Source organism: Rhipicephalus microplus, chromosome 6 (assembly GCF_043290135.1).
Source record: "Rhipicephalus microplus isolate Deutch F79 chromosome 6, USDA_Rmic, whole genome shotgun sequence".
NCBI classification, from domain to species: domain Eukaryota; kingdom Metazoa; phylum Arthropoda; class Arachnida; order Ixodida; family Ixodidae; genus Rhipicephalus; species Rhipicephalus microplus.
The window spans coordinates 170,580,656-170,591,760 of NC_134705.1; the positions used below are offsets into that span (position 1 = coordinate 170,580,656).

At 48.3% G+C, this 11,105-nt stretch overlaps 1 protein-coding gene across 1 annotated transcript in view; it reads left to right on the forward strand.

The window, feature by feature from the left end:
* Positions 1-8,566, forward strand: part of LOC142765046 (amblin-like) — a 45,263-nt gene extending 36,697 nt beyond the window's left edge. Inside the window, exon 6 of the mRNA XM_075865609.1 lies at positions 8,430-8,566. Within this exon, the coding sequence (XP_075721724.1) occupies positions 8,430-8,491 (62 nt within the window). The 3' untranslated portion in view covers positions 8,492-8,566. The remainder of the gene's footprint in view (positions 1-8,429) is intronic.
* The last annotated feature ends 2,539 nt before the right edge of the window (positions 8,567-11,105 follow it).

The following is an 11,105-nucleotide window of genomic DNA, read 5'->3' on the forward strand; positions in this document are numbered from 1 at the left end:
CAGCTTGCGTCGAGACGCGATGCTCGGCGCAACTGTGACCATTAGCCAGGCCACGTACGTCGCTGTGCCGAACGTCTGACAACGGAGACGCCTCGCCGAGATCCGCGATGCCCTCGGCAATGAAGAGAACAGCAGGCCAGGCCGCGCCCCGAGATGCAGTACTCGTGCCGGCAACGTCACCCCAGCTGGTAGTTGGACGGCAGTAGCGTGGACAGCCGCTTTCCCTGGCCGGAACCTGGATCGCCTGCGTCCGACGCTTCGGCCCGCTGTCTCCCGTCTGCCGCTGCTTCAGCTTGTCCCCAGCAAAGAAGCTTACCGCCACGTAATGGTCACAGGTGGCCTAATTGTGGCACGCCACATCTATGGGCCACCACAGGTCATCAGCTGATTGGCTGACCTCACGCGCACAGTTAATTGGCTCGAAATCACACGCGCCTTGCCCCGCACTTTCGTCGTTGTCGTCGTTTTCTACAATCATCACATTGAGCTTTGCTGTACAGAAACACTGTGCCTAACCATATAATTAAAGGTAGGACCGATTTTTTTGAACTGTAGCACAAAGTAGGGCGACCGAATTGCAGTGTTCCTCCGCAATGCTTCCTTTTCCAGCAGATGTCATACAACACCAGAGAGAAGGAATAAAAAGCAAGAATGAGTTGGAGTTCCTAACAATAATATCAAGAACTTTGCGTTCCAAAACTATCATTTTGTTACGTGCTTGGTCAAGAAAGACGATGGCAGTTGTGCATGTGCCGCGAAGGACTATGAAATAGACGAAAAAGAAGAACTCTTTCCAGAATGGCGGCTTCTACAACATTCACAGTTATCTTTCCATCGCAGACCACTCTTCCTTCGCAGGTGACTCTTGAACATCCTCGTGTTCCTAAAGTTTTCCGTAGGGAAGAGTACGAGGATGTCGAGGACTGGCTGAAACAGTTCGAACAGGTCACTGTTTCCAACCACTGGAGCGAACAGCACAAACTTGGCCGTGAATATTTCGCACTGGAAGATAGCGCTCACACGTGGTACGAGAACCGCGAGGCTACTTTCAAGTCTTAGGAGGAGTTCCATCGAAAGCTCCTCGCTACATTTTTTAACTCGTACCGACGGGACCGCGCACAGCAACTCATTGAGGCCCACGTGAAAAAACCCAACGAAACAATCCCCATGTACGCAGAGGGTATGGTCCATCTGTTTCAACGAGCTAACCCCGACATGCCCGAGGCGAAGAAGGTGCGCCACCTAATGCAGGATGTTAAGGAACCAGTGTTTGCGGGCCTCGTACGAAATTCACCTACAACAGTAGATGAATTGATTAGAGAGGTGACTGTCTTCGAGCACGCACTGCAACTACAATGCCGATATTTTGACCGCCTGACGAACCACACGGCAGTACGTGCTGCAGCTCAGAACACTGCTGTATGCGAAAGTTCCCTGAAACAAATTATTAGGGAAATACTGCATGGGGAACTTCGGGCCCTCTGCGTTCCCCCTACCCAACCACCTGTCGCATCTGTTGCCGAAAGCATCCGCCAGTAGTTGAGGCAAGCCGTTACACCACCCGCGCCAAGTCCTGAGCCGCATCCAGCGAGCTACGATGATGTGGTCCGTCCTCCTCCACCATCATTTGTGGTGATGCCCTTCCAGCCACTACCCGCCGCCGTACCTTGGTGGCTACTGAATCTGGTGAGACGACCACCAGTTCGCCGCACTGGCTTATGGCACATGGCCGACGGTCGACCTATTTGTTTCCGCTGCAGAGAGCCCGGTCACATTGCCCGCTATTGCCGACATGGTGGTCCAGGGTTCCGAAACTTTTCTCTTCCATCTTCTTTCCGCTCTGAAGACCATCGTGCCCACAATGCCAATCAACTGTCGCCCGGCCAAGCAACTCCACCGCGTCGCTGACGATCTACATCACCTGCGCGTCACCATGACTTCCCTCAGAGCTACGTGGACGTCACCAGAGGCCGTTAACCTAGCCCACGCCGGGGAAACTAACTGCTACAACATCCGGAGGCAAGGTTGCCAATCGTCGGGACACCGAAAGATCCCCCTATTATCGAAAAAAGATATGACGACAACGACGACGAATATGACGACGAATACCAATGCTGGTGAAGTTGTACGTGCCGATTTCAGCGTTCTCATTGACGGACATCACGTTACGGCGCTGGTCCACACTAGCACTGACTTCTCAATCATGTGACAAGAGCTCACCTACCACCTTAAAAAGATTAAGACACCGTGAACTGGGCCACACATAAGAAGTGCTGGTGGTCAGCTGATGAGCCCCATGGGTAAATGCACCACTCGACTTCGCATCGGGGATTCTAACTTCGTGGCCACTGTTGTCCGGTTCCAAGACTGCTGCAAAGAGCCAATTTTAAGCATGTATTTTCTTCAAGGTCATGGCGCTGTTATCAACATCCTTCAACGTATGGTGACGTTTTGCGCACATCCGTATGCCGACAATAGCAGCGATGAACCACGCGGCCGTTTGCGAATAGCCGACGATGTGACGCTCCCACCGAGATCCTGCTGCCTTGTGTCGGTTTTCAGTGAGTGGTCTTGCTATAAAGATGTGATAGTGAAGCAAATAGCGGCTCTTTTGCTCACGCAAGGCATTTCCATCGCAAGAGGCGTCCTGGCGCTTACTGGTGAAGAGGCACAAGTGCTCCTCACAAACTCCAGCAACGAGCTTCGTCAAAACCAGAAGGCTACCGCAATTGCCTACTACGATGATGTAGTAGCCGGGGATTGTTTTGCTTTGCAAATAGATGACGCGACTGTGCCCGCCTCGACAACTTTGCCGGTGGACATCTGCTCTACGCAACCACCCTCTGATAGGAAGCACCTGCTTGAACTTATACACCAATTCGAAGACTGCTTTTCGCGTACGTCAAAAGTCCAGCAAACACCATTGACCAAGCACCGCATCATTACTGAAGACAACAGGGGACCGATTAGGCAGAACCCCTACCGTGTGTCTCCGAAAGAACGCGAGGAGATTCAGGAGCAAGTACAGAAGATGCTCGCGGATGACGTCATACAACCTTCGAAAAGCCTTGGGCGTCCCCTGACTTTGGTCAAGAAAAAAGACGGCAGCCTGAGCTTCTGTATTGATTATCGCAAGTTGAACCAAATCACGAAGAAAGACGTCTATCCAATGCTTCGCACGATTCACTCCATCGGCTGCGTCATGCGTGCTAATTTTCTTAAATGGACCTCCGAAGCGGCAACTGGCAGATAGAAGTCGATGAGAGAGATCGTGAGAAAATGGCCTTTGTGACGCCCGATGACCTTTTAGAATTTAGGGTGCTTCCTTTTCGGTTGTGCTCGGCGCCAGCCACTTTTCAGCGTCTCATGGACACCGCGCTATCAGGCCTCAAGTGGCAAACATGCTTGGTCTATCTGGACAATGTTCTTGTACTCTCAGCAACATTTGAGAAACATCTCAGCCGTTTATTCGCCGTCCTCTAAGTCATACGTTCAGCCGGCCTTACTTTGAAACCAGAAAAATGTCATTTCGGTTTCAACGAACTCAACTTTCTAGGCCACGTCGTCAGTCACGAGGGTGTTCGACATGACCAGGCTAAAATTTTTTGAAGGACGACATAAAGAATTTTGAAGGATGACGTCAAGACGTGCCGTGGTTATTGCCAGAAGACTGCCATCTTTTTGCTTGAGAAACGATGTTATATAAGAAAAATTTCTCGAAAACCAGCAACCCGCACTTGCTCGTCGTGCCTGCCTTTCTTCGAAAAGAAATTATGGAAGCGTGCCATGATGAAGCAACCTCTGGTCGTCTAAGCTGCATCCGAACATTGTTGCCGACTACAATGCAAGTACTATTGGCGAAAGTTACCTGCTGCTGTTAACCATCACGTGCGAACGTTCACCGACTGCCAGAGACGCAATGCACCTCCCAGCAAGTTAGCTGGTATTTTACGTCCAGTCGAAGCACTAGAGAAGCCGTTCATCCAGATTGGAATGAATTTCCTGGGTCTCTTTCCAACTTCCACAACAGGAAACAGATATATTATTGTGGCCACTGATTACCTCTCCGGTTATGTGGAGACTAACGCTATGCAGCGCGGCACAGCAGCAGAAGCCGCTCAGTTCGAGAACATTGTCCTTCGGCATGACGCTCCGACGAAAGTGATCACAGACAGAAAACCTGTCTTCACCGCATAGCCTTTGAAGTCGGTTCCAGACTCAATGGTACCGCTCACCGGAGAACATATACATACCATCCGCAAACAAATTGACTGACGGAGCGCCTCAATAGGACCCTCAAAGTAATGGTCAGCATGTACGTTGACAATGAACATAAAAACTACGATCAGATATTGCCGTACGTGACCTTTGCCTATAACACCGCTCGACAAGAAACCACTGGAATGACACCGTTCAGTCTGATCTATGGTCGGGAAGTCACGACAACGTTGGACGCCATGTTGCCGCATGAGTGTGACGACATCCATGTAGACGCCGAAGAATTCACTCAGCGCACCGAGGAAGCCAGACAGCTTGTGCGTGCGTGCATCTGTCATCATCAGCATCAAGATGCACAACGGTACGACCCCCGACACAAGTTTATTAGCTACAGACCAGGCGATAAGGTGTGGGTCTGGATTCCGGTAATGTCGACGTGGACTGTCTGAAAAACTGCTAAGACGATACTTTGGCCCATACAGCGTCACGCGATGCTTGAACGACGAGACCTACGATGTTGTTCCCGACACTGACTGTAGTTCTAAGCACGAAAAGCGTTTGCCCGAAGTCGTGCACGTCGTGCGTCTGAAACCGTATTTATTGAGTTAATTAGCTCCCGGTTATCGTGTTGGCACGACCACTTTATACGCCTGGTAGAGCGCCTAAGTTGCGCATCAGGACGATGCCTCTTTCGGAGGGAAGCAAATGTCACGTGCTTGCTCAAGAAAGACGATGGCAGTTGTGCATGTGCCATAAAGCACTATGAAATGGATGAAAAAAAAATAACTCACTTGCGCGTTCTAATAAATGACCGACCTGCTTCTGGTGTATCAATCTCTGCGGCAAGACCTTTGTTTTGAAGTTGTGACAATATTATTATGAGAGACGCTGTCGTGGAAAGTTGCGGAAATTTGGACCACCTGGTGTTTTCAACGCACACTGACATCGCACCATACACGAGGCAGACCTTATCTGTCGTTATTTCCCCTTGAGGCGAATTGTCCACATAAGTCGACGCAATTCGTTTCCACCTTTTTTTGGCTAGTCATCAAGACAAAGCAACTTGCCTTGGGCATTGTATTCATCGAACATTATGCAAACTCAATGTACTTTCACTTAATCTACATTTGCCGCATACCACAGGTGGTGATCACTTTTGTGAGGACGCTGTATTGTTGGACGACTCTGTCAATATGCCACTTTCCAGATGAAAACAAACATCTCATTTTGTTTATTTCTAAATGAATACAATCAACAAGAATTTGCGCCTGCATCTAGAGCCTATGACTTTTGTTTTGTTTTATGCAAGAAAATTGCATGACTTCGCCTATTAAAAATTTAAAAAATCGGTAGATCCCACGTACCTAGGAATCGACGTTATGCGGAGCATGCGAAGAGAATGTGACCGTGTTGCAATTTCTTTATTAAGCGACAAGTCATGAAATGACGCTAAATACATGCAAAAAAGTTGCGCACACAGACATATGTTGGAAAATTGCAAATGTTTATACAACCAGTTGTTTGCACTTGCGCAACGATGCCCACTCGACCATACGCATTAGCAACGCCAGAAGCTGATATGAAGCGCTGATGCTCGCGAGTATTCTGGCCGTGGACACTGCTACATAAATCAATTTCAGCGCATGGCAACTAATCACAATTGACGTAGACCCGATGGGACAGCTGTATCAAAGAATGGATTGATATGTAGGGTTTAACCTTCAAAAACCACCATGTCATAATGACAGACGCCGTAGTGTAGTGCTCCGGAAAGTTCGACCACCTGGATGTATCAAAGGAGTACATATAATCTATATAAAATTGGGTAGGCAGCCCTGCAACCACTATTGTCGTTTCACGTAGATTAGCATCAATTTGAAAAGTAGTTCCGAGACGTGGCGTAGCTCTGTAGTAAAATACTTCATTGCCACTTAGAATTTTTGGGTTCGATTTCAGTTGGGACCCTGAGAATTATTCTTTTCATTCGTAGGGTCGAGGCTACATATGTCGGGTATTTCTTAACGCTCGCTCGTTGAAACTGCCCATGTGTTTTCTCGTCGTTCCTGGGTACATACTAAGCGTCAATCACTTGTGGCACATACCCGCATACCAGCGGCACATATTCGCCCGTGGGTATGTGTCACTGTCTGGCAGATTGTGTTTGACGAAGTACGCGACGGTATTGAGACATTTTTCATGTCTTGAGCAACGCGTAATATTCGTCACACCATCCTACCCTTCCATGCTTAATTTGGTTCATGCGAAGGGGGTGACCATGACAGCGCCAAAACATAAGCGGATAGATAGATAGATAGATAGATAGACGGACGGACAGACAGACAGACAGACAGACAGACAGACAGACAGACAGACAGACAGACAGACAGACAGACAGACAGACAGACAGACAGACAGATAGATAGATAGATAGATAGATAGATAGATAGATAGATAGATAGATAGATAGATAGATAGATAGATAGATAGATAGATAGATAGATAGATAGATAGATAGATAGATAGATAGATAGATAGATAGATATGCTCAGCGTCACCGAAGTTTGCTAAAAGTGCTTCGCTTCAATTAAACATACATCAAATTACACACTAATTTGTATATACTGCTGAAACTAGCACAAACATATTCCTTTTTTCTGTAATGAGATATGAGAATGACTACTTCGAAATAATTCTACGTAAATCTGTGAATTTGCCGATTGAACATCATATTTCACGCGTGAATGACTTATTCTCACCTATGTTATGGTAATATACCCACATGAAGCAAAATAAACTGTTAACCTAGATTTCTAACAGTCATACTCAGCGTCCAGAAAACTCTGCACATGTATACTCATACAAATAGTTTTAATCTTAATACATATATTTGCATCTACCTCATATTGTCGTTCACATACAACACCTATTTTTGTTCTCACTCATAACTAACAACGCTTGCGCCGACAGTGGAATTCCTGCGAAACAGTCCCTTGAACGTTAACGTGTCAAAAGGATAAAGCAGGCTACCAGAAAGCGCTTTTTTTAGGCCCATCAACAGAAAGTTGGAACGGCTTCTTTCCCTAAATACGAAATCAGTGCCAAACACTAATATTTTGCATTAAGGAAGAAAGAAAGAAGAAAAAAGAAAAAGAAAGAAAGAAAGAAAGAAACAAAGAAAGAAAGAAAGAAAGACAGAAAGAAAGAAAGAAAGAAAGAAAGAAAGAAAGAAAGAAAGAAAGAAAGAAAGAAGCAGAAAGGCTGGGAGATCGGCAAGTTCTCAGAAAGGCTGGCTTGGGGGAGGGGTATGGTGTATAAAAAATTGCCCGCAGCTTCCCTCGGGGGAACACTGAGGAGGATGCGGACCATATAATTGGTTAACGGGGTGTTAAAGTGCGACTTACTTGGGTCGATGGCTAAATTGGTTAACGTGGTTGTGAAATGGGGTGTTAAATTGCGACTTACTTGGGTCGATGGCTAAATGGGTTAACGTGGCTGTAGGAGGGGGTGTTAAATGAGTGAACACGTACACACGTATGCGAAAGGGCGGCGCTGGTCCAAGGGACGTCGATCATTGTGTTTGTGGATTCGTTGGAATTCATTTCACCGCGACCTTGGACGTCGACGCGCCGTACAAACCAACCGACGAGCGGAAACTGAGCGAGCGAGCGCCGACCTTGAGTATATATACAGCACGACGGCGCATGCACTGTCAGCTGTTGAATGTTCTCGAAGCGCGACGCCACATGCGCGTCCACTGGAGAATCACGAGAATTGTAGATGTCGAACGCGGTGTGTAGAGGAGGAAGGGTGCACAGATGGTGGAGGAGTGAAGCGCGCGCGGTGTGTAGAGGAGGAAGGGATGCACAGATGGTGGAAGAGTGGGCGACGGCGCGACGGTGCATGCGCGCGCGTCAGCTGTCGAATGTTCAAGAAGCGGTGCGGACGGCGCGGACGGCGCACTACAAGGCGCGAGTATAAGATGCTTCCGCATCTAAAATAGATAGAAAAGAGATGTTACAAGAAAAGGAAGAGTAGGAAAAGAAAAGTGTTGATAGAAAAGGCCAATAAGGAACAACCCGTCACTGTACGAAACTCAAATTAGCAGGTCTGTTCGGAATAGTATATTGAGAACACTGATGGTTATTTAAATTTCGATATCCATGCTTTTTTTTAAACATCTCATCTCGACATCTTTCTTTCTTTTTCAATAGATCTTAATGCAGTGCATACATGCGGAAGTACTAACACGACACCACAACTTGGCCCTGAATAATCACTCAGTGGCGTTCAGCTTAAGTACTTCAAACAATTGTTTCAGTTGCTGAATAAATCGCTTACTCAACTCAACAAATAGTCTGTCCATTTTTACTAATAATATAAATAATAAATGAGGGCATCAAAAGTCACTGATAGATTGGAATGCGGGGTTTAACTTCCCAAAAGCACCATATTGTCACGATGAGTCACAAGTACTGGGGGATATATTGAACGACCGGGTAGCTAGCTCTAGGACGATGCGTCAGTCGTGGCTGGCTCTCGAGCCAAGAAGAGACACGCAAATCTTCTTTCTTTCCTTCAGATGGTAGAGCCGCTCTTGCAGTCGACCCACTACGTGTGGGTGGCATTATCCCCCCTTTTTGAAAAGAAAAAAAGTCCCAAAAGGGGGAAAGAAAAGTGCATAGCACCACCACGATGCTACAACATAGGCACGTGGAAAAAAAGAAATTGGAAATTCGGATAAAGTAAAAATAGAAACGAGCGTGCCAATATAGGTAAAATCAGCGAACGAAGAAGCAAGTTCACAAAAATAATTAAATAACATAAAGAACAGTGTACGGCAAGAAAAAAGTTATGAACAACGCGCAATAAATGGTTTCATGCGCAACACATGAACGACATCCGTCCTCGGTCGTGTCCTACTCCGTGCCTGCGATGTTGAGTCCGGAACCACTTCGTAGTTCACGTCACTGACGCGACGTAACACTTTATAAGGGCCAAAGTACCGGCTCAGTAACTTTTCACTAAGGCCACGGCGGCGGACGGGCGTCCACACCCAAACTTGGTCTTCGGGGTTGTAAAATACTTCACTGTGGCGGATGTTATAGCGCCGTGCGTCTGCCTGCTGTTGCTGGCCGATGCGTAGTCGCGCGAGCTGCCGGGCTTCCTCAGCGCGCTCTGCGAATTCATCGGCGTCAGTTGCCAACTCGTCTTCGTCTTGACACGGTAGCATAGAGTCCAGCATGGTCTGCACTTCGCGGCCGTAGAGAAGCCGAAATGGCGTGAATCGCGTGGTCTTTTGCACGGCGGTATTATACGCAAAGGTCACGTAAGGTAAGATCTGGTCCCATGTTTTGTGCTGTACGTCGATGTACATTGAGATCATGTCTGCGATAGTTTTATTCAGTCGCTCGGTAAGTCCGTTGGTTTGCGGGTGATACGCAGTTGTCTTTCGGTGTCTGGTGTTGCTCAGTTTGAAAACCTCGTCCATAAGCTGCGCCGTGAATGCCGTCCCTCTGTCCGTTATTATACTGGAAGGAGCACCGTGTCGTAACACGATGTGGCGCATATAAAATTGTGCTACCTCAGAAGCCGTGGCTCGTGGGATCGCCTGCGTCTCAGCGTAGCGTGTCAAATAGTCGGTCGCGACGATCACCCATTTGTTGCTGTCCGCACATAGGGGGAAGGGCCCGAGAATGTCCATGCCGACTTGGTCGAATGGCGTGCAGGGTGCTTCAATGGGCTGAAGCAAACCAGCTGGCTTAACAGATGGTTGCTTTCGGCGCTGACATTCCCAACAGCTCTTGACGTACTTCTTGACGCTCGCCGAAAGTCCTGGCCAATAGTACCTCTCGCTCACTCTGGCAAGTGTCCGTGAGTAGCCCAGATGACCGAATGTGGGTTCGTCATGGAAAGCGAAGAGGACGTCGTCTCGCATGTCTCGAGGAACCACCAGGAGGTAGGTACGGTTGTTCGAACGAGCGTTCTTCTTGTACAGCACACCATCTCGAAGGCAGAACGACGGCAACGAGCGGGATAAATGACGTGGTATGATTGTGCCCTGGCCCTCTAAATGATCGATGATCGGACAAATCTCTGCGTCATCCCGCTGTAGTTTACTCTAGTCTGATGAGCTAGTAGCGCCCAGGAAGCCTTCGTCTTCCTCTGCTTCCTGACTGACGACATGAAGGGGCGCGCGTGACAGTGTGTCAGCGTCTTCATGCTTACGGCCGGATTTATGGACGATGGTGACGTCAAATTCCTGCAGCCGCAAGCTCCACCGTGCTGGCCGTCCTGAAGGGTCGCGCAGGCTTGCCAACCAGCAGAGGGCACGGTGGTCCATCTCTACCTTGAAGGGACGACCATAAAGTTACGGGCGAAACTTGGTGATTGCCCACACGACTGCGAGGCACTCTTTCTCCGTAGTGGAATAATTCGCCTCGGCACGGGATAGAGAGCGGCTGGCGTAGGCTATCACCCTTTCGATGTCGTCTTGACGCTGAACGAGCACTGCACCAAGCCCAACGTTACTAGCGTCAGTATGAACCTCCGTGCCAGCATCATCGTCGAAATGAGCGAGAACGGGTGCTGATTGCATGCGCAGTCGCAGTTCATCAAAAGCTGCTTGTTGCTCATTTTCCCAGACAAACGGCGTGTCGTCCCTTGTGAGACGAGTCAGAGGTTCTGCTATCTGTGAAAAGCCATGAATGAACCGGCGATAGTAGGCGCACAAACCAAGGAAGCGCCGGACGGCTTTCCTATCGACAGGAGCTGGTAATTCGGCAACAGCGGCAAGCTTGTCTGGATCGGGCCGGACTCCTTCAGCGCTAACTACATGTCCAAGAAATTTCAGTTCTTCATAGCCGAAGTGGCACTTCTGTGGCTTTAGA